At 35.1% G+C, this 25,205-nt stretch overlaps 1 protein-coding gene across 1 annotated transcript in view; it reads right to left on the reverse strand.

Moving 5' to 3' along the window:
* Positions 1-680: 680 nt before the first annotated feature.
* LOC145764851 (uncharacterized) overlaps positions 681-25,205 on the reverse strand; it is a 28,059-nt gene continuing 3,534 nt past the window's right edge. The window contains exons 2-12 of the mRNA XM_082576535.1: positions 23,380-23,522; positions 22,191-22,313; positions 20,734-20,870; positions 18,879-19,069; positions 15,836-15,982; positions 15,140-15,371; positions 11,587-11,789; positions 5,529-5,743; positions 4,082-4,178; positions 2,774-3,010; positions 681-2,514 (exon numbers count right to left, since the gene is read on the reverse strand). Of these exons, the coding sequence (XP_082432661.1) occupies positions 2,312-2,514; positions 2,774-3,010; positions 4,082-4,178; positions 5,529-5,743; positions 11,587-11,789; positions 15,140-15,371; positions 15,836-15,982; positions 18,879-19,069; positions 20,734-20,870; positions 22,191-22,313; positions 23,380-23,522 (1,928 nt within the window). The 3' untranslated portion in view covers positions 681-2,311. The remainder of the gene's footprint in view (positions 2,515-2,773; positions 3,011-4,081; positions 4,179-5,528; positions 5,744-11,586; positions 11,790-15,139; positions 15,372-15,835; positions 15,983-18,878; positions 19,070-20,733; positions 20,871-22,190; positions 22,314-23,379; positions 23,523-25,205) is intronic.

A 25,205-nucleotide genomic window follows, 5' to 3' on the forward strand; every position in this document is an offset into this window, starting at 1 on the left:
ATGGGGGCCCTTACCAGCTTACGTGGAGCGTAATGGAAGTAGCCTAAGCTGGTTTCGCTTTCAGAGGAAACCGAGCCTTGCTTAGGTACAAGTTAGATAACTTTGAAATAGCACGTGATCGATGATTAAATAAGCATATGTGCAAATTAAGTCAACAATGTTTACGGTATAATGGATGCAAAATCACACACATTAAATCAACGAAACCGTGCAAGGGAAAACATTGTGGCAAGGGACCACTGTTAGTACTGCACACTACACTGCAAATTGCAATGAAAGGTTATTCTGAATTTTTATTCTAAACTGCTCTTTCATTCACTACTAACTACCAATAGGATTTAGAAAACTAACATGAAATTCAGCCGAATGACTTTTTTCTGGCTTTCTTTGCTGCAAAGTCTGTAAGGATAGCATCAAAATTGAGAAGTCGCTGTTTATCACACTCTATATGCTGAGAAGGCTCAGATTAGCCAACCGTTTTTGTGTCATTGTAGACCGATGTACGTTTTTGATTCTTTTCAGCTTAGAGAATGATCTTTCTCCAGAACAGTTAGTGACCATCATACAAAGAAACAATCTAAGAATTGTTTCTACATTAGGGAAAGCAGCTTCAACTTTATTATTCTCTACTATCTGGTACATGGTTTCATGACTAAAACTTGCTTCATTTCCATAAGCCTTTTTGATATAATATTTTAAGTATAATATTTTTAGATTAATATTTTATTTTATTTATTTCATTTTTAGGAAAAGTGGGGCCCTCTGTCTGCGGGGCCCCTGTGCTTTAGCACACCCTAGCACAATGGTTAATCCAGGCCTGCTTATGTTCATATAACCTATGGTCTACACAGGACAATGTTTTGCCTTGCGACTTGCCCTTGGTATAATTAATTTTCTTTCCTGACATAGAAATCTAATGCAATTAGTGTTTTGATGAGACACAGTTACGTGTCCACGAATGGCTTCCAACAGTAGCGGCAACATAGTATTGCGCTCTGCCATGGTAAACAGGTAGCCATCACTTGAAGTAGCCCCCTGAAGAAATCATTGGTGTTTGCCTTACGAAACATCGAAATAAGCACAGATTATCACCTGAAACACCTTGTCATAGTTTAACTTAGTTACACCAGAAGATAATATCATGATAATGTCAATACACCAGAAGAACGTATTATGTTATTGAATTAAATGTGTTCTGTTAGATAATGGTAAAAAACTGACTTCCGTAATTTTAAGTCATTCGGTACAAATTTAAGAAACACACAATACTATAAAAAATATTCTTGAGAAAATTAAAAATGCCAAACATGAATAATATGTGGAGACTTAAAGGTGTTGTCCATGTTTCTTTGGCAAAAAGATGAATGCACAAAATAGCCCACTAGTGCTTCCTATGTTTATGATACAGCAAAAGCAAGATTCCTGGTAGAGGAAATGGCCAAGTCGGGGGCCAAATAGAAAGATGTTTGTGATAGGAGAAAAGATCATCAAGAACGTTGAATGTGTCGATGAGATTAATCAAGCAACTGGTCAAGCCGTAGACAAAAAAAGAGATTACTTTAGATAATGCAATTTCAGATATACTGAACAGCTTCCAGCAAAATATTAAATCCTAAACTTTCAGCCAACTTATGCAGACTTTTCATGACCTACAGTGTTACATGAGCATTGCAGTAACATGCGTTTATTGCATTGCCCCTGGTTTGTTTCTGGAAATTTTTTGAGGTGTTCAGGGGATAATAACGGAATGAAAGGACTCACAAAGACGAAGAATAGTAAAAGGAAAGATGGAATATCAGTGACAGAAGTCCATTACTGGAGTTTAACAACCGCTGTTCCCATTCTTGCTTCAGAAACTTGATTAAGTTTTGTTGATTTCTGTTACATGCCCTAGCGCAGTTATTCTAACATGGCACACAAAAGAGAGTAGTGATGAATTTTGAAACAACATGTCTACACAATATGAGGAAAAACATCTTTAAGTGTTGATGGAGTTAAACTTTAACAGCCTTTTTAAATCTTTAAGTGTTGATTAAAAGTGAAAGCAAGCTCATGACACGATCGCAATAATACATAATCGGGCTCGGTCAGGATTTGTGTTGAACACAATCAAACGCTCAAAATAATAGGCTATTTGTGTAACAATGGTAAATTAAACATATGCTGTTTAGATAAGATATAATTGAAATCTATGCTGTTTAGTTTCTAGGCAATTTTACGTCATTATAGATTAATCACAGGCTAAGCCTGTAGTTATGTACAAGTCTAAATTTTTTGGTATTCCCTAAAACATTTTTGAAAACAAAAAAAATTAATTTCTGTAAAGGTTCAGTCGCATCGGAGCTCTGTATTGTCGTTGTGGGCGGATGTAGCGAGCATGGTGATAGTAACCTCTGTAATATCTTGGCTGTCTGAAGTACCTATTGTAGCTACTGTAGGAGGATTGCCGATAACTTGGTTGGTATCCCTGTTGATATCCGGAGTATTCGACAGACGAGCGACACATCCAGTTCCCTAAAAAATAATCATTTTCGTAAGAAGTCTTGTTGTATGAAGACTACTGTAAACTTGGATGGTCTTTAAATGGTTGCAAACTGATCAAATGCACATTGTTTTTGGCCATAGATAGTTTTAAGGCAATAGAAGTTTTCCTTTAAAACCTATTTCTTGCATAATAATGATTATGTGTCTGATTTGATACACTTGACATTCATATGAAATCCGCAATTTTGACTGTTCTGTTGATTTTGCATTATACAAAATAAAAACGTACATGAATAGCAACGCCGTGACGATGGCCCTTGCCGAGAATAAGGCCATCTTCTGCGACACATCCAACCACGACAATAGGAAGGCCACTTTTGACCTCCACAAGAAACACATGGACTCCATCCAGGATTTACTCGAATTGGTTTTGGTTTCAAAGTTGTCGTGGTTGTTGTAGTTGTCGAAGTGGTTGTTGTGGGTTCTTCCTCCCTTGGATCGTCTCCATAAAAGTCGCTTTGAAACTCTGCAATAAGATGTCTGTCTGACTGGAGCTATCGATTGTAAAAGCACTCAACGATAAACTACAATAATCCTATCAACTCATCTTATAAAAATAACGTCATGTGACAATTGGTAGTAGGCACAACTAGTTTACGCAGATATTGCAAAAGATTATTTTTGCAAGATTAAGTTGTTTTTTTTAACGTTGAGGGTTTACGTTAAACCTTGGTTTGGTTTTTAATCTTTATTCTCAGTTTAAAAACACGGTGTAAAAGTTAAGCTTTTATACTGTAATGGCATGAAGCCAATAAAACTCTCATAACGGTTGGAGAACAAACAAGTGCAAAATTTAGATCCGGGAAATTATAAAGTGTCGGTTTCGACACTTCTGTCGTGTTTGCAAAACAATGGCAAAACACTAAAAGCTGCTTGAGTGAAAAGAAAACCAATCCTGAGTTTTAAGTATTTGGCCATGTATCTAAATATTCTGTAGAGTAGAATAGAAGACATTGTATTCATGTTTTGTAAACTGCTTTAACAATTGAAAACAATTGATCAAAAGATAGAATTCCTGGCTTGATATGTGGAAATTAAACATCGTTAACTGAAATTTTTGTCTGTGTGAGCTTGATGATCTAACTTGAACAACTAAAGTAAACATAATGTGAGAAAATTTGCAAATTGCTGTGACCTGGGGGTAAGTAAAATAGATTACATAAGGTATTCTGCAAGTTTTCTCGGGAATGCTACAATTTTAACTGAATGTACTATGGTGATGATGTCTCATTGGTAGCTTACTGAATTTTTGGGAGTAGGCTACTTGAGCTCTTTTTTGTTTGGGAGGTGCTTGAATACATCATTTGTGCAAAAAGTGGACTGATTCCTTTTCTTCAAAAGCGAGGCAGTGTTAGTGTTAATGGCCATTCATATAAAATATACGTTGTTTTCTAACAGAGCAATCACGACATATTTTGTGTCACATATAAAGTGACTTTACAATGTACTGTACAGTACACTACTACACTGAAACAGGCACAGTTTTTCTTGCATGAAATGAAATTACTGCAACCAATTTGATGATTGCTAAAATTACCAACGCATCCCTCCTCAGGATCTTGCTGAAATCCTTCTCTGCAATTTTTGCATTTCGATCCCGTGTATTGTTCTTTGCAAACACAGTCTCCAGTCAACTAAAAATAAGTTTCCTTCAATCAAAATGTGGCCGTTATGAGAAGTAGAATTAGACTATAGGAATATTGGGTAATCAATAAAATGGATAGATATAAGCAACAATGACACTGCTTTTTTATTTCTGCCTCCCTTAACTCTTATTGCAATATAAGCCAGACTATGAAAACCTTGTCATATATCAACAACACGACGTAGGTAGCTTCGGTGATGACGTATCCTCGAATAAAATCAACATTTAAATATTACATGACTGATGAGAAATATTGGTTAGGTTTTGAATTTAGTAATCTTAGTAAACCGGAAGTGCCTTAAAAGAGACCCTTGTAACTTCAGCATCACTAATAATCTTAGTTTTTGCATTTATGGTCCCTTAGTCTTAGCTACAAGAAAAATAAATTAGCATCTAGTAATGAATCAGTATACAGGTATCATAGAAAACATTTAAACAAGATTATACCAATAATACACAATTATTAGGCTACAGTGTCATGATAATACTTGCAGTTAACCAAGCTTGTACAAGTATTCAAAAAAGTTGATATAAGTTATTCAATATTAAAAGCATATAAAAAAATTATTAGAATATAAATTGAAGTTTTGTTGCAAAACATATCAATTGGCAATGCACCTTCACGAACAAGAATCAGACCACCGCTTAAAACGGACAGTTTTACTGAGTTAAATTTTCACTGGGATTCAAAAGAATGTCTAGCATACTGTAATTCAAAATGCGTTGCCAGATATTTTTTAATTTTTAAGCTTATATTGCTAATTTTAATAGTGCTCGCCCAAAACTAGTCCATTCAAAATCAGCCTATTATTTGATACTGCAATTTAAACCTATTTATAATAATCAACTAATCTTGTAATTATATTTGTAAAATTTTATGTAAAATATGCTTTACAGTAAATAGAGGCTGCAGTAGACGCTTAGAAAATATTTAGCATATCATAGCATATCAGATTTCTTTTTAGAAAATCAGAGTACACCTGAGGTTTATGCAGTATCATGTGGCAGGTGCTGAAGCCTGTAATTTCTTTTCAGGAAACAATCTCTGTATGGAGCTTAAATTTTCCATTGCTATATTATTATGCTTTGATGGGTCGATAAAAAATTGGGTTGAATTATTATTATTGAAATAGGTTTGGGCAAGCTTGGGCCTGCTGCATACGCTTTCTCCAGACAGAAAATTTGAAAAACATCTAGCAGCACTCTTATTTAACTCCCCTTTCTCCTGACAGGTAGTTGGATCTTCCGTACTTTTAGAAAACCCTGGATTTTAAAAATCAGTAAAGCTTTATAAATCATGTGACAAGCAGTGTAATGTTTATAGCACTTTTGTGCTTACTTCGTCACACGTTGTATTTGGTTGACTTCCTGTGCTGCTGCATTCACATTCAACACATCCTCTTCCAGAATACATTTCCCATGTTCCTAAAGTACATCTATCACAAGATTCTCCTTCAACATTGGGAAGGCACGTGCACGCTCCAGAACTGCTGCAGCTGCATTGCTCTCCTTCACAAGTTGACAGATCTGTTCCGGACTTATCACATTGACAACCTGACGTCACCACAAATAAAGAAAATACAGTCAATTAGTTCAAGACAGATTTTAAACTACAGTAAAAGCTAATGATAAATAACCGAAGAGTGTTGAAGTTTCAGTTATTGTGCAGTACAAACAAAAAACGTTTTCCTGTAACTTTAGTTTAACTTTTCGATTGCATTTAAGTTCATCTGATTTTGTTCTTCAAAAATGTTTTCAAATTTTTGATGAAGCTCTTGTATCAAAGCAAAAGAAAAATATCATTTTACTGATGGGTTGTTTCTATCAGGTTAACATTACTTCATAAAAGCTATCTTGAGTTGCGTGTAAAAAGCATTTTAAGTCGTCTCCGTTACTGTACATTGCAACAAAATCTGCAATATAAAATAGGCCAAGTCGTATCATGAAGAGCAGTTCATATCCGCTGACAAATCTTAAGCAAAGTGCCAGTTCATGCAGCAATTTTGACATGTCAGACAGTTTCTTATAGATCATGCCTTTGCTTTGATGGTTATCGTCTTTAAACTTATGCTTAGTGGTGGAAGATTCAGGCTAGGGTGATGGAAAAACAAAGATTCCAATCTTCGCTTCGACTTCAAACAAATCGATCAGTGCCTTGTCTCTACTTTGCTTTTTACTCCAGCTTTATCACAGGAATCTTGTTTTGCAACATGGCGTTGAATGAACACTCGGTAGCTTGATGTACGCGTTCAACTCTAGACTTTGGTGTTACTTGGCCCTACGATAGGCTTCTCTTTCACAGCGTTTCCAACATCGTCTTTTGTTAAATAACATGATATGCGTTCTTCTGGTGCAAACTAAGCTGAACTATCACAACAAGATGTATAAGGTGATAATCTGCTTTTAGTTCAGCTTATAGTTTGCACTTGTGATAGTTCAGCTTAGTTTGCGCCAGAAAAACGCATATCATTGTCTGATTGATGATGGCTATCCCTCGTCTTCGAGGATGATGGCCTTCGCAATAAAAAATAAAATAAAAGCTAACGGTGAGTTCTTAAATGGCTAATTAGTCCAATCTTGGCTTTAAAAGTTCGGTTACATTTGGTACATTTAAGATCGTTTGGGAGAGTTGGTTGTGGGTGTGATTGTCGTTCTTTTCTTTGCATTCTTTTTTCTTTTAACCTTTTAGATCTGCTCTTCTCAAACGTGGCGACACCTTTCTGAGTGGCAAATCTCCAGAGCAGCCTGTCCTCTGCGGTTTCCTCCCAGTTTGTATAATTGATGTTACACACTTTAAGATTACTCTTCAGTGAGTCTTTATACCGCTTCTTTTGTCCACCTACCGAACGCTTACCCTTAGCCAATTCCGAGTAGAACATTTGTTTAGGGAGACGCTGATCTGGCATTCGCACTACATGCCCGCACCATCTAAGTTGATTTCGAATAATGCGGACTCAATGCTTGTTGTTTCAGCCTCTTCTAGCACGCTCAAATTTGTTCTTTTCTCTTCCCAGCTGATATTCAGAATTTTGCGCAGGCAGCGTTGTTGGAATCTTTCAAGAGTTTTAATATGGTTTCGGTAGGTGGTCCAGGTCTCGGAAGCATATAATAGTGTTGTGATAACTACTGCATTGTAGACGGCGAGCTTTGTACTTTTTCGTATGTTATGGTTGTCAAATATTCGTGAGCGAAGTTTTCCAAAAGCAGTGCTAGCACAATTTAAACGATGTTGTATTTCATCCTGAAGGTCAGCGTTGTCTGAAATTTCACTTCCGAGGTAGCAGAAGTGTTTCACATTTTTTAGAGGTGTACCATCGAGAAGGATTTCTGGCAGAGCACTGGTACGATCTTTAAGAAGTGGTTGAAAGAGGACCTGAGTCTTGTTGATATTGACGCTAAGTCCAAGCCTCTTGTATGCTTGATGGAAAGCATTCAGAATCTGCTGTAAGTGGTTTTCACTCAGTGCTGCTACACAGTTATCATCGGCATATTGAAATTCCATGATACTCCGTGTTGTAGTCTTTGATTTACTTTTAAGGCGGGCGAGGTTAAAGAGCTTTCCATCCATGCGGTAACATATGTCAATGCCAGATGGAAGGTCATGGTGGACTATTTCCAAGATAGATGCAATAAAAATTACAAAAAGAGTTGGTGCTATTACGCAGCCCTGTTTCACTCCAGAGTTAACCAGGAAAGGTTTAGAACTGTTGTTGCTGGTCTGTACTCTGGCAAACATACCATCATGAAGAAGACGCAGAATACGAAAAAATTTGTCTGGACATCCGTATTTCGAAAGTACATCCCACAGGAGATCTCTGGAGACGCGGTCGAAGGCCTTAGATAGGTCAATAAACGACATGTACAGTGGTTGATGTTGTTCACGGCACTTTTCTTGCAATTGTCTGAGGGAAAATATCATGTCTGTGGTGCTACGCGATGGCCTGAAGCCAGCCTGAGATTCAGGAAGGATCTTCTCGGATATCAGTTTGAGGCGATTGTTTAAAATACGTGCTAAAATCTTGCCAGCAGTTGCTAACAGAAAGATCCCACGGTAATTTCCACACTCTGATCGATTACCTTTGCGCTTGTATATGGTGATGATATTAGCATCTTTGAAATCAGATGGAACAATTTCATTTGTCTAAATTTTGATTGGCAGTTGATGAAGGTTACGTTGGATTAAACTGCCACCTATTTTGTAAATCTCTGCTGGGATTCCATCAGGGCCCGCTGTTTTGTTGTTTTTCATGGCCATGATGGCAGTTTTGACCTCTCCGAGAGATGGTGTCTGAGAAAGAGAGTCTTCTTGTGTCATGTTGGGAATAATGTCAATCACGCATTTGTCAATAACAGCTGTATGGTTGAGAAGCTCCTCAAAATGTTCCTTCCATCGAGATCTTATTTCGGCTTCGCTTTTAATCATTGTCTAAATGCCTAGTGAACAGCCTCATTCAATTTTTATCCTTGTGTGTTACACAAAACGCCCACCTAAACGTTTCAAAACGTGTCTGATTGCGCATGTTTAATATTACTTAGCGTTAATGTTACCAACTTACACTTAAAAAAAATTATATATTATTATCTCTTGCTTGATTTTTCAACCAAACGATACGAGATTACGTTTTATGCTTTTTAACCCCAACTTTTAACCTTTGTTTGCTTTCAATGTTATGCATCAAAGGAAACTTGATCCACTCTGAGATTAACTCGGTTGCTTGAGAAGAAAAGACAAAATCTGCAGTCTTTTATTTTGATTTTGCAAAGCCATTGGCTCAAAGCAGATACGTAACCAGAAACTAACAGAAAAAAAAGTATCCAAAAGGTTTTTGTTTTGTTTTTATTTTATGTTAATGTTTTCTGGAAGAGCAACAAATACCTCCAGCTATCCTGTCATAGCAGTAAAGCTTAACAAAGTGACTAGACGCAAGAATATGTAAACTACACCTACTGACATCAAAGCAATTTTTCGTCGACAAAGCTTCTGAGCGATTACAGTAATAATGCATCAACCATCAACCTACTGCTTACAAATTGTTCATTTATAATCAAACCCAATATTTGATGTAAATAATCCTAATAGAGGAAATGTATCTCTTGTTTAATCTGGAATAATCAGTTTATCAGGGAATATATTTAATATTAACTCATATTACATATAAGCTTATTGTATACACATTACATGTGGTACGACATGGCCACCTGGAGATGTGGCCTGATTTGTCACATTTTGCAGATTTTGATTACAGCTACTGCTAGTGCTTGCTTGACATTTTTTGAGATGTTTTTACTTTTTGCGGTTTCCTAATGACATAAAACTTTTTGTTGCCTTGGGGAAGCAGTAGCAAATGAGAAAAAGTAAGTTGAAAAACGCAAAATCAGACTGTTATTGAAAATTAACAGTCTGACTAAAATCTTCGAAATCATTTTTTTTTTTGTTTTTCAACATGTGAGAATGTTAAAACCTATTGTGTCATCTGGGAAAAAAGATTAAAGAAAGCGTAAAAATCTAATTTTTAGAAAAAATTATTTAAACGTTCGCCCAAAGTTAGAAAAACCTAGAAATTTCTGTAAAATGTGACGAATCAGGCCGTATCTTTAGGGGGCCATGGATACAAAAAAATTTGGTAATACCATTTAACAAATTTGTAACTGAACATTGAAGGAGATTAATGCAAATACAGATCTAATGTTAGCGTGAGGGCCCGGCCTGACACTTTGCTTGCAAAAAAAGACAGAAATGTCGTGCAGCATATTGAAACGTTTTATCAAATCACAGAAAATAGATAATTGTCGGTTTCATGAGCTCTAGCTCGGTAGCAAAATGTTTATGCCAGTACATTTTGTTTCAGATAAGGTAAGGTAATCTTCCAAGTTGGATTAGTGTATATGGGCCAAAAGCTCTCAAGCTGTTTCAATTTTTTAACGGCGTTGTACAATGTACAGTGATTCTGTTTCACATCTGAACTCGGTTATGACATCGGTTTCTAAACTTTTGTTGTTGACGTTGACCTTTGAAAACTTATAAACACTCGCGGCGGCGTAATGAATTCAAAATTTTGCAAATTTTAAGTTGTTTTAAAAATAGTGTTATAAAATCACGATTGTTCAAAATGCAAAATACTGAAAGCATTTAATGTGAGCAATGAGCTTGTTGCTCTATGCACATTTTATCAAACCGCGGTGCAATGTTTGATATTACAACACGCATCTCGCGTTCAATGTCAATCTTATTGCGATACTTCGATACTGTGCTTCTATCGCAAAAAAGCCGGCTTAGCACAAGTATGATGTTGCAAAATAATGGCACAAGGTCACGGAGAGCTTCATAGCCTGCAAGTTGAAATTTAGATCGAGCCTTAACCCAAAATGAAAAAAGTGAATTAAGGTTGTATAATGTATAACATATGCTTTTCAAAGTGAGATCTGAACAAAGATCGGTAAATTCTTCAGCCTCCTGAGATGTAAACTCTTGAAGCGCATTTGCACCACTAACAAAGAATTTCTTATTCATGTGTTTGTGTAGTTATATACTTCTCCATATTCTTGGAAAAATATTTGGTATTCCACAAATTTTTTTAGTTACAAGTGCTCCTAAGTTGAATAAAGGTTCAAAAACATTGCAATAGACGAAAACACAACACGGTGTATTAGGCAAGAAAGAAGAACTGAGAAAAACGAACAAATTTCACGGTGCCCCTGACAAAGTTTCGCAGCGCACCAGGGCGCCGCCTGGCCAGTTTGGGAACTGCTGAATTATGGTAATGCGAAATGCTTACAGATGTTTTTATCCATTGGCATGTGCATTCGAGTTCATTATTACAAAGGTAAATTGTAGCTGAAAACTTGACAATAGGTTCATTTAGCGCGTAACGAAATGTGGTGGTATTCTCGATGAGCATTGCGGACGCAACGTGGTAACAAAAGCAATTGAAAACGCACAACATGGAAAACTTTAGCTCTTGTGCAGCTGAAAATAAATTAATCATAACTTTATCAAAATATTTGAGAGTACATTTTTATCTACATCTAGAAGAGTGATTTGTTTAAACTATCGAAAAATAAATGTAGCTCAAACAAGCTAAATTACATCCCCAAAACCTCGACCTCTGAATGTTTACAGTCGATAGGAACATAGCATTGCTAAGCGTATTTTCATCTCAAAGACAAATAATATTTTTTATACACATAAACAAAATACCTTACATCACTAATATTTAGAAGTGTCGTTGCAGGGAATGTGTAGTTAGCGGTAGCGATCTGCAACCTCAAGCATTAACCAGACAGACAGAAAATGAAAAAAAATCTAAAATTTTTTTTTGTCATTTCCTAAGCTTTAGCCACAGAGAAAATAAACTTTTAACAGCATTCTTAACCTTGCTCTATTATCGCATACTTACGAGAACAGGACCGCACCAAGGCGTCTCCATAATGGTATTTAGCACATTTTTCACATTTTTTTCCGGCTGTGTTGTACAAGCATTTTTCACAAACCCCGCTTACAGGATTGCATGCATCAGGATCATTTAGGTCTATATTCCCGTTGCATAAGCACGGTACGCAAGCATTGGTTTCTTCATCTAAGAAATGACCACTCGGACATCTAAAACGAATGCAATCAAATTAGATTGATGCCAGCTTAGTTTTCAACAAAGTATATTCGGAAGTTATAAGCCAGTGGTTCCCAACCTTTTTGTTGTCCTTTGAACAAATTATTAATTCTGCAGACCCCTACCTAAATTTTGCCTGAAACTCAATTAACATACTATCGACTATTGTAATAATTATTCTACTCAACTACTGTACTGTGTCATATTGCATTGACGTTATGACTCCTGCGGCAAATATCAGGTTAAACAGTTGCTCAAATAAGAAAATGAATAAATTGTTCAAGAAATGTCAGCAGTATTTGACTATTGAGGTGACCCAAAGTGCCATGCCGAAACTTTTTCAACGTAAGCAAATTTAATGAGAGAAATGATAGTAAAAAGATCGCTTTTCGTTTTTTTTTTCAAAATTTGTCAAGGTAATCACGGACCCCTAAATGCTTTCTCACGAACTCCCAAGGGGTCCGCGGACCCCAGGTTGAGAACCACTGTTCTAGCCAAAAGTAAATACAATCGATCTTATGGATTGTGGAAAATGTAGATGAATGTTGATGATGGTGATATTGCGTTACCACCAGAAACTGGCCTAGCTGATTTTCAGCAACACAGCTTATGACTATATTTCTTGTTTAAAAATCAAGGAGGTGTCATTTTGGTCTCTGATAAGCATCAGATTGGCAAAAGACTAAACAATAAAAGATGACAGAGGGAATTAGGTGGAAATATCACAAACATTCCCATATTTTTGGATTTGAGTATCTTCTGCACGGTGAATCAAAATGCATATAAAGAAGCAGTAGGCCGACTGATGCTGTGTTAAATATGAATAAAAAATTGATGCGCAAAAGTTGAAGTGTAAGCTGGAAGTTAGTGATTGACTTGAAGTAAAATTGTGATCATGTTGTCAATCACAAAAGTTTAAATTTCTTTAAACTAAACAACCGCACTCAAGCAAAGTAAATTAACCTACTAAGCCAAGTCACGGTTGTCTGTATTTACACAACATCCAAATTAAATGTTTTTAAGTTCTTCTTTGAAACCAACGCGATTAGAAACGATGTATTTTTGAGGATAAAGTCAACATTTTCGGGACTTTATTGACCGTTGAAATTAGTTCTTAATTCTTCGTTGAGATTTTTAAGAAGAATTGATAGCTTCTTTCAATTTTATGTCTCTTTTATTATTCTTGTGATTGTTTTATAAGTGTCGTAAAAAAAAAACGGTGCAACGGAAAGTTACGTTTTTTTTGCTGTTCCTGTAAATTATTTTAGACGATTTTATCAATGCAGCACTGTAGGCTATTTTCATTTTCTTGGGTAATAGCGCAAGGCATTGTTAGAAAAAAAAAGGATTAGTTAAAACACGAGGCAAACCGCAAAAATGTCTCGATCTACTTATTTGCTTCCGTGAAACCGCTACAGTAAAAGCAACCGTTGGTAAAGCCAAACCAATGATGCTGACACAACACTCGCGTGTCTACAATCCAATAAATCTACAGTTTTGACATGAAACGTAGCGTCTAGCATGAAGCCTTTTGTAATAATATTGTTTTGGAGATTTTTTTCTTTAGAAACGCATTCTTCCACAACAGTTATCACAAATTTCCAGGATTTGTTCGAGCATTGTGTTTTTTCTTGTCTAACATTTACAATACTTGAAGTACAGTGTTGCACTGCTATGAATGTGAGGATGATATATTTCGTAGATGAAGCGTAAAACATGCCGCCACACCTTGAAACCTTGAAATGCTATTTCCTGGCAAGGTGTACAAAGCTACTGCTGATTTGAAACTTACGGTTGAAATTATCTTATAACTGTAGTTGAAAGGGTTTGTAAAAATACTATTTGCACATTATTTCTGTACGCTGTTTTCTCTTTTGTTAGACTTGTGCTTGCAGAAAATGAATTGATGATCTAAGAATTACTTAAAACAAATAATTTTTCAATGAGAAGAAATTGAACAAGATTGTATTTCAAGTTTTTTTTTACCAGAGTTTATTTATACCAAAGCAAAGAAAGTTTCCTGCAAACCTTCATAAATTTTTTTTAGTTTTGAAATATTTTCAGGACAATTCACTTCCATGCTTAAGAGAAGACACTAGCTCGCAATGTCGCGGTTTCTAACTTGCATGAATTTGGTCTATTCATATCCGGTCTATCGCGGTAAGAGGTCATTACTGTAGGATGGGGAGTTGTTATTTTTAATTTCAGTTTAGCCTTGATTATACAGCAGGATACAACAAGATATTATACAACCTCTGATTTATTATTATTATTATTATTTTTTTAAATTTTCAATCCAACACCTCTCTCTAGCCAGAAAATTAGCTTACTGTTTGTAAGACCATCTTTTGGTCGAGTAAACATTGTTTCATATTACTTTTTGTTTATGGTATCGTACTTGAAGTTTAAATATTATTTGCTATTTTATTGAAAACTTGTTTAAATATTGCAACACGGCCATAAACGTTTTTCTAGTCTAGGCTTCACCGTAAAATAGTAAACACGGTGATTCGGTGAAGTGGTTATTTCGATTTGTGTAGCTTTAGTCATGGTGTAGCCTTCTATAGTTACTGACGAAGCCACATACAGTCTTTTTCGAAAGCTCTACTGCGCAATATTGCACACTTGACATTATCCATTTAGTGTTGTACACTCTATTTGTTTGATTAATATTCGTTGCACTGCGCATCCAGTTGGATAATTGATAACTTCAAGGAAAGCTATTTATTGAAAAGTTTAGTCACTAAGTTTTATTTTGAAAGTAATGAACTGCAGCGAATATAACCACATCCTCCTAAACTTCATTTCAAAACCTCTTTTGGGTTTCGGATTTTTTCTTGTAGTAAACTGAAAGAATATTTCTGCAATTAGTCACATGAGAATGTACACAAAAATTGCCTTAAAGGTTAAAATCTCACTTTGTCCGCTTTGTATCGTGAATACTTTTTAGCACGACAAAGTCGAATAATGTCCATGGAAATTTTAGCGTGTTTTTTTTTTTAAATTACAGCACAACCATTTAATCATCTTGTACTTTGCATGTTGCAATAATTTAGACATTGAGAATTGATTTACTTTCCTGCCAATTGAAAAACGAGTATTTTTTGAGAAAAGTTATTCTCTTTTTCTCAAGTTTTTATGTTCAACAAATTCAAATCATTTCTCAGCACAACTTTTTTCAATTTTTTTTTAAACTTGCTCATGTTTTCAAAATGAAACACGGTTGTTCACGTTCAGTGCCTATACCTTATAGCTGGCTTGATTAGTTTATTAGTTTATGATCTTGTTACAAATAAAAAAATATTAATCAAGCCCGAAAAAGTTACTCTAAGTGACTGCTTACATTTCGCAGTGATCTCCTCGTCTTCCTTCTAAGCATGCAATACACACACCAGTGGTTTCATCACAAATATCTGAAAATCCGTTGCAATCACAGGCTTTGCACTCAGGAAAACCGAAGTATCCTGCATCACAGCTTTCGCATGTTCTTCCCTGAATATTAGGCCGACAAAGGCAATCTCCAGTGTCTTCGGCACAAGTCAAGTTCAGTGATCCCAAAGGATTGCACTCACATGCTAAAAAAAAGAAAACACAATCATTAAAACTGTTCAAACTTGAGTTGCTACAGTACACCTACTTTAGTGATATATTACTTCTCTTTATTGAACCTTTGCATAATGTGTTACAATTTACAGACCAATGATCATCGTATTGAATCAGAATCAGAAAAGCTGGCTTGATTAATTGATTGATTGACATAGTCATCGTAATTAAAAAAAATATTTGATTTTGCCACACCGCTGAATCAATTTCATAATCATATTGATATGGCCTACTTTTGTTGCTATGCAATTGCTGAGTTTTTTAGATATTGTAGCCTTTTAACTTTGCTGTGTTTACGATGTGATTAGGTTTTGTCTCCGAACACCTTACAATACAACACAATGTATTATTGCTGAATACTATTTAAATACTTTGCAGTTGACTCTATCTCCTCTCAGAAATGTTTTTTATAAAAAAAAAAGCGGAAACATATTACCTAAACATCCATTTGCATCTCCAAATCCATAGTGATTGACTTCACACATGTCACATCTTCGACCAATGATGTTCGCTTTGCAGACACATTGCCTTGTGCAAGGATCACAAGGCAACTCCAAGCTCCCATCCGCATTGCAGTCACATGCTAAAGTGGTATTACGTAAAGATGGATTTTTATTGGAATATATAGATCCATAGAAACCAGATAGTAATATCAACAAAGAGAATGCTTTCAACAGCGCACTCTTTATATAAATAAAATATAAAACAATAAATACTGCTGACACTTCAAGGCCATAATCGAACGAAAATGAAAGACGCCATGCTCGAGTTCTAATCTCGTCTGGAATCATCAGTGATGCATATCCATGTTGTCTTGAGGGGGAATCGAGCTTCCAACTTGATGGAAATAGTGGACGCCGCTAAAGACAACATGGGTATGCATCACTGATGGTCTTGAAACAAGGGTGGGACTCTAGTGTGGCGTCTTTCCTTTTCGTTCGATTATGGCATTAATGACTTTTACAAACCCAAATATCTCTATAACTATTAATACTGCCGTACAAAAAGTGCTCAATGCTAAAAATTTTATTCTGTTTCTATAAAAACCTTCTGATGATCCCGATAACGCTGAAACGGTCTGTTGGTTTTTAGCAAATAATATAACTGTATTTGATGTGAATATTTATATATTTAAACAACACATTTAGAAATACAGTAGCCTACAAATTCAAACTTAAAGACTGGAGCTTGTTTATGAACTGTCGTCAGAAATTAACAGTACGCACTGCTTGGTAGGTCTATTGATAACAGACTGTGTCGTAGCGTGACACATTTGATTGAGGGGGCACTCGAGATGCACAAATGTTTAACTTGACATGAAAATTTAGCCACAGGCAACTTTTGGTCTATAACATTCCAAGTTTCAAAATTCCTAATCAAACTCCAAAAAACAATTATCCACTAAACGCATTTACAATCAATTAACCAAAGTGTACAATAAACCAACATAGCCATTTTCCTTTTTTAATTTAGCCCATTTGCGATAACACTGGGATATAGGCAATTTTGCAAAAATAATGATACGCACAACTCGAAAAAAAGACTCATAACAGACAAAAGTGAATACCAATGTGAAATTCCTCCAGAATTTCTTGATTTTCTTGTATTCGGCAAACTAATATTGAAAGATGATTATAGATTATTGAAAGTAGGCTATAGTTCCTTTGCACATATATTTCCAAATTGAAGCAAATCTGGTGAAGTACTTTATTTCGTTTGAGAAGTTTAACTTGAAAAGAAAATCAATGCAAAGGAATTACGTAACAAATATGAAGCAAATTTTGAAATACACCGTTTTTTGCTTGAAACACTCCCACGCGAAACTATAGTTCATGTATCTTGACCAAGCACTTCACGTGCAAGCTCGCTCATTTTGCGCTTGATGACTCTTTTTGCGTTGTAATATTCTACTGCCTTTCATTTTTCTTAAGCGAATAACAAAACCAAATTGCCACGATTTCGAAATGGAAGACAAAGAATTTTCCGTCTAAATGAAATGAACTTTTGTGTTAAAAACTTTTTAACATAAAAGCAATTATAGCTAACTCACCAAAATCAGATCATTGAAAAGCCAAGTTGGTCATTAAGTTAAAGCGCATGTGCCCAGTATACGCGAACCCTATAGTCTACGGAAAAATAGACCAGTTATTCAAGCGGGTGGTTTGCCTGTGTCGATGTTAGCTTAGTTTCGTTTTATGCAGCTCAAAATTAAAAAAACAAAATTAAAAAAATTTGATACCAGTTAGACATTTTTTACTTACATTCTTTCACAGAAAATTTCTTGGCTATATAGGTATAGGCTTAATTACTGTTATGAAAACAAAATTCATCTCTTTCTTAACCTCGATGTAGCCAAAATGATTAGGTAGTTTGCACTGATGGGTAATCTAATAAATAAAAATAATTAATAGCTTATGTAAAAAAGCCATCATGATAATAAAGCAATAAAATGTTCAGATATCCCTCTCAGTGGATGCGGTTGACTTGTTACCACAAAAGATAAAGACTTTAGCAATGCAAAAACGTATAGAATTGTTTTTTTTCTTAAAATTTGTTAGATGAAAAACGATCAAAACTCTGATGTGACCAAAAGACGATAATGATGTCATCAATGCGTTTGTTAATACTTTTGTTTGCTTTTGTTTTGTTACTTTTGTTTTTTTTTAAATATTTTTTTTGTTAATACATTTGTAAATACTACGTTTGTTTGTTAATACAATGGCTGGTGACAATGTTTTGAAAAACACCAACTTCGACACCAACTTAAAATGTCACTGCTATTTCTTGTTTTGCATTCGAGTTTTCAAAACAGAAAACTTTTAAGTGCGTGAATTGCACAATTTAAGTGGATGATGACTCCCATACCCCCTTCTTCCAATCTCTGATATTTCATAATTCAGAGAACAAATCAAACCAAATTAAAAAGGTAATAAAAAATTATTGTAACATTAACATGATTGGGAAGCATGTGCCTTCTCCGTTCCCCTTAGACACTAAACTGCTGGTAACAAGTATTCGCAATATTTCTGAACTTTGGCTTGATTTTTACAATACAATTAACCAAAAAAAAAAAAACTAACCTAACTTGTATACAAAAAGCGTCTGTACGATAACGATTGCATAATTTGACTATATTTCATCAAAAATAAAAAAATAAAAACACCTTGCAGTCATGCCTGATAAGGCAACTAAGCGTTTAACCTAATTAAAGTGTGTAATTTAAAGAAGAAACATCAATGACAATTTTGAGTATTTGTAGCCTTTTTCAAATCAAATACTACTGTATGAACTTAAGAAATATCTAAAAAAAGATCAAGTAAAAAACAATATCACTTGTTGTCTAAATAAAGCGACATCAATATAACCTTCTATGAACCCATTGAAAGTTGTGTAGGCTTAATAATAAATGTTGACTGGTAGCACATGACCATTAACTTAAAGTGTATGCCAAAACGAAGAATTTTATAAAAACACCTTACCTTGTTGAAGCTGCAGTTCAAGATTAGTCACGATTTTATTGAGATCTTCGAAATTTTTTAACTTAAACACTCTATTGGTGTGGTTATGTGTGATCAAATGAAGTTGGCCTTCGTCGAACTTGCCGACGCCAACGGCATACATGACAACTCCCAACTCTCTTTCTGCTCTTTCAATAACTGATGGAAGATCTCTATAAAAAAATGAGATCAGAAATACATAATCAACTTTTTAAATCAAATACAGCTATTACTATCTGAAGCCTTTACAAATTGTTTCACCTAACGGATCATCAAAAGGTCTTATTCAAATAGAATCTATTTGAATTCTATTTGAATTTTATTTGAATAAGATCTTCTGATGATCCGTTAGGTGAAACAATTTGTAAAGGCTTCAGATAGTAATAGCTGTATTTGATTTAATTCGCTCTGCTTTGCCTTTTTGCTTGGCATTGAGCACTTTTTGTAGTATTAATAGTTTTCATTGTTTTAATCAACTTTTTACGTGCTTTGAATGGCGATATTTTGTGTTTGATGAGCTTAGATTACTAGTTGCATTCGCGGAGCTACTTTACTTTAACGGTTTAAAGCAATTCAAAAATAGGCTACGTATTTGTACAATTGTCCATAAAGCAAACTTGATTTTTTACGAATTGTTCACATCAAACAAATCAACAATCAAAAAAGCACAAAATAGGCATTTTTTGCTCGACAAAAATACTTCCACTTGTTTATTGAAGTGTTGTAAAAGGTAAAGAAGTTAAAAATTTAAAAGATGTTACAACTATGCCACTTGTCATTGTACAGGTATATCCCACTGTTAACGTCCCTGTATTCATATTCTTCATACCACATAGGCAATAGGCATATTGCTGTGAGCAAGACAACCGAAAATTTGAAATAGATTGACTACCAGTTATTATGTTTGAATTTGTTAATGTCAAATGAAACAACATAGCCAATTTCAAGAACATTATGATATTTCTTGAATTAATGCGGTTCGATGGCTTAATGCAGAGTTTTTCAAACTGTGTGGAGAGACAATTTCAAGACTGGAATCCACAATAATCTTACAAGCCTTTCAGCAGTTGAATAAAGCTGCAAAATTTGTGAATTGCAAGTTGAAAATGCTTTATCAGAAGATCGTACACAAGCACTTGATAAAAATTGGTCATTTTAGTTAAAGTCCGCCTATACAGTAGAATGAAACAAAAAGTAAAAAAATAAAGATTAATTAAATAGGTTCTGCTTTTTAGCACTGAAATGCGTTGGCTTGATAAGAATCTGGGTGGTGTCTGTGACCTCCGAGAACAAATATGCTATCTTATGTCCTTGATGAAGAGACCAAATTAGATTAAACTTCATTCCTAGTTCGTACTCAACGTTAAAACCAGGCAAGCAAAATGCCAATGTTCTGGGCAGGCGACTATCACACGCATGCGCTGAAACTCTGAATTTTAGATAAACCACTAAGAGCCATGCAAATTTGTGATGGATTGTGCGTTATAGCTAATAATAATGCATATTATAGGTAAGTCTGAAATATTTAATTTTTTTTGCATTACACTTTTCATTTTCTTAAACCTAATCTTTGCACTTGTTGCAAAAAAATTCGTCTAAATTACTATTAAATTGTAGTTTTAATACTCAAATGTTCAACGGCTTAATAGTATCTGCTAAAAAATAATGGTGTAAAAGATTATCTAGAAAGTTTGAATCACCTAAACAGCAAATTAAAAAAACACTTTTGACGTTTCAATAGAAATCAAGTTTTTTATTGCCACCAATTAATAATATTTCAGGATGAAAATACTAAAACATGACTGTCCAATGTCCATATATGTTAATGAGCGCTCACTTTGAATCCGTTGCTCTTCCATCGGTGAGAAGTATGAGAGCACGTTTTGCTTCTGGATAGCGACTGTTGACTCCGACAAAGTCAACGCTTAGTGTTTTATTGATGGCATGTGCTGTGTAGGTCTTGTAGCCTTGATACTGCAAATGTAAACCGGGTAACTACAATGTGAAGAGGACATAAATGATTGCACAAAAAAAATGTGGTTAAAACCTTTGAGCAACTATCGATTCAGGTTGATTTGGTTGGTTTTGAATCTTTATCTTCGAACTGACAAAGCCTTGATTGGTTATTCCTGAGTGTTTCGCATACTTGTAGAAGTTCTTGACGTAGAGACGGTTACTGAGGTTGACAGAGTGAAGTTTCCGATTGATGAAGTGCTGTTGCCAGGAAATTATTCCAATCACTAGGTGCCGCTGAATGGAGGGCAGTTCTGAATAGCATTGCTCAAGCGCACACCCCGAGAGTCGAACTTGCTCCGCGTGATCTTGAGCCGGGCGCGTAACCACTGAGCTAAAGGGACTAACCACTGAACTAACATGCAACCAATGAGCTAAAGCTTGTTCGTTGTTCGAAATCATTTTTTGGTCCAAATAAAACAAACCTTTTTAGAGAATGTAATTCAAAGGAAATAAAATCAAATTGTCGACTTTCAAACGTTTTAAACGATTAAAAACTTCAAAACCATAACAATTATAACAATTTAATAAGTAAACAAAATCAGGTTTAGAAACTTGTATCATTTATTGATAACGCTTTCGCCACAGTAATGGAATCTCAAAAATTCTTCTGAATCTGAAAAAGCGCAAGCAAGTGAAAACACAAAACTTATTAACCAATAAAACCTACTGTAAAAAACAGATGCTGAAGAAACCGTCTTTACGTTGACGAAAACTTTATTAGTAAATTATAAGAAAACAATAAGACTCCAAAGAATATTCTGTTCTTTCTTTTTCTTGTCCCTCCTGGAAAGATTCCGAGCCTTAAAATTACCCCAGGCATGTATGTAAAAGTACTCACGACCCTTTTGTCAACGCCACGGCTCATCTTACTATTCATATAAATGGCAAACACCGCTATCAAAATTGCCACTTTTGTATTTTCTTTGTTTTGTACCGGCGTGTAACTAAAAATCTAGGTATTGAAATGTAAAATTGGAAACAAATTATTCATTGGCTTGCACAAAGTGACGCCTTGTTTATAAGCTACTGTATATGATTTACACCAGCTTTTACTTTTGCAAAAAACAAACACACTTTAATGTTATAGAATAGATTGTGTTTCGCTTTTAGCAGTGTGGCATTTTTGCAGCATTTTTCGTAAAAGCACATGACTAGGTAGTAGGTAAATGCGTTCCTGAAAGCTAGTGCTAACCGGCACTGCTATTACCACATCAAACTCACAGTATCAGGTTAAAACCGGTCGTTAGTATCTACATTGTGAAGTAAAAATAGTATTACTTGAATCCTGTCAACAGCTGCGTTAAATTTATCCAAATATTTGTATTCTCCTAGTCTTATTTCTGTTTTGATGTAAGGTTGATTTTGTAGTGGTCGGTCTGAATAATAGTGAGAATACTGAACCTGTATGAGAAAAAAACATAAGTTAGGGTTGCATAAATAGTAGATGATGTAGAAAGTCTTTGCGATAGATGTTCTTTCACAAGAGAGGAAAATTTAACTGGAAAATGCGTTTTAGTACTAAAGCACTTCCTCAAACGTTCACGTGATAATCAGAAGCAATTATTGAGCAAAAAATCAATATGTTTTATGTTTTCTTTGTTTCTAACACTATTTCCGTAAAAAATCTATGTTGTAGAACCGGTTTTCGTCCATTAGGACTCATCAGCACGTTACAACAAACAACAAAACCTCTGGAGTGATCGCCAAACCAAATGATTTTAAAGTTTACACTTGACATAAAAAACTATTGATTTATTTTCTACATTCTTTAACGTCTTCATGTTCAATCAATGATTTACAAACACTACGCCTAATGTCTTTTGGTTAAGCAATTCATTATAAATAAAACGCAACTACAGTAAATAAAATATACTGTACTTTATTTAAAATCTGTTAAATGGATGTCAAAATTAAGAGGATGGAGGGATTCGTAAAGTCATTAAGGTCCCGATCGAACGAAAATGGAAGACACCATACTCGAATTTCATCCTTGCTTGGGAGCATCAATGGTGCCGATGATCCCAATAAAGAACGGCATACTGGACACCGTAGTAGCCAACAATCTCTACGGAGGTTTGATTCCCACTCAAGTCCAAGACGATTACAATTCCCATCCAAGTTGGAAGTTCGATTGCCGCCCAAGACACATGGATAAGCAACAAATGATAATCCCGAACAAGAATGAAACTCGAGTATGTCGTTTATCATTTTCATTCGATCGGAATCTCATTAAATGGATAGCACATAGCTTTTATCTAAGCTGTTGCTTGGGGTTCTGCTTGGCTATCCTTTTACATGCCGGCCAAAGATACATAGAGTGCCCATCTCTTTTCTTGCAAGCATATTGAGAAAATCTTATCGTGAAGACTGTCGTAATGAGATTTCTGTACTTCGAAATAATTAAATACGATTTCAGAAAAACTTTCTAAAGACTCAATGCCCGTAATAGAGTAGACATTAAACTTACCACGCCAATTTGAATATGGCCTTCGTGAGTGTCCATCTCTTCGGCCACTTTCTTCACCCAACTTTTCACAATTTCAAAGTTCCTTTCGGTCACTGAATACGAACCATCGAGAACGATAATAAGATCAATGGCCTCGAGACAATCTGTCAATAAAAATTAAAAAAAAAAATAATAGAAAGGTAAGTTGATGTCTGTCCGACTTGGCAATTATTCAAAAAAGGAGAAGCCTTTCGACTGTTCCTGTTAGCTGCAATGCTGCAGTGTTTTATTAATTTAGTCTATTCGACAAAGTAACGAAGTTTGTATTGTGATGGAACTTCATGCCAATATCAAAAGGTGCAAAATATTCATAGTTTTATACAGACAGGCGGATTGATCGTTTTTAACGATTTGCAAAGAAACATGGAATGCAACTATAATAAAACAAGCACTTTTATGCAGAGACAAACCTTTGCTCAAAAACTACAGTCCTACCATCTTGTGATATTCTAAAAAAAGTGTTGTCCATAAAAAGTAGCCCACTTACAGCCAGTAGCAGATCCAAGAAAGGAGAAGTTTATCTGGTCACGTGACCCTCCAAAACCGACATAAAAACAAAATATGAAGCCTACGACTATTTCTTTCCATTTTGCAAAAATTCTCATATCATATTCATAACTTAACAGAATTTTGTCAGCAGTCAGTATAAGAGATGGAAATTCTACAGTATGTAGTCAAAAACGAAGAAAGTAAGCAATTTTTCGAAGTTAAAACATTACTAACTCAATTAGAATTAAATCAACCCATCAGGTAAAATGTGCCTTGTATAAAGCCTAAAATAGGAGACGGTACAAAGGACACCTCAAACAACTTTCAAAATTTCACTGAAAGACGAAGGCTCCAGCACTATAGCCTGCTGCACAAGCCTAAGCTATAAAAAAAACTTTGTCGAAAATAATTTATTGAAAGTTTTCTGTCATGAGTATAGTCATGAATACAATGATGGAAATTTCATTCCAAATCAAAACAAAATTGTGTAGGTTGACTTCAGCTTTTACAGAAAGCTAGTTTTAATTGGATAAATTTGGAGAAATGTAAAGGATACGTCACAATGAATTATTACTGGGCCACAAAACGCACAAACAAGGCAAAATTTGTCGAAATTTTTTTTTAAGGAAAGCCTTCCAGACTTTCTATCATATAGTAGTTTCTTCTTCAGAACTCTACTTTCCTGCAGTCAGTTGTTTCTTAACTTTTTTTGCTGCTTTTGAACTTGATCAATTGCCCCAATTTTTTTTTGTAGATTATCTACAGACACTGATATTACTTGATTCTGATACCATTGAAAAACTATCTTAGTAAATAGTGTCAATAGGCTAAATAGTGGACGGTTTCACAAGGCTGCGTAAACAAAGCTGTTGTGTTGTTAAGGCTGGTTCTGAAAAGCAATCAACAAAAAGCCATCATGGTTTATCATAAAATATGTGCTGTTTAAAAGTCAACTGACTATATTTAATGCGGGTCAGACTGCTTTTTTTATTCTGTATGATCTTAACCGTCAAAATGCATTAGTTAGTCTATATATGATAGTCTACATAATGCACGTTTCAGATACCTATCGGTAAAAACGCTTAGATAGTTTGAAAGCATCTCTAAGTGATATTTTTTCTATGCTGTGGATTGTGGTCAAGTGTCAACTCATCAGGGCGTTACCGTTCGTTTGCTCACTGGTGTGAGATGCTATGGTGCAGACATGTTGCGTTGAGGCTTAGCAGAAAGTTCTACCTGTCAGTGTGGTGCAATGCAACTGCAGCCCACATGATCAAAGATTGCCTGCTGTACCTACA

Source organism: Aplidium turbinatum, chromosome 2, assembly GCF_918807975.1.
Source record: "Aplidium turbinatum chromosome 2, kaAplTurb1.1, whole genome shotgun sequence".
Classification (NCBI taxonomy): domain Eukaryota; kingdom Metazoa; phylum Chordata; class Ascidiacea; order Aplousobranchia; family Polyclinidae; genus Aplidium; species Aplidium turbinatum.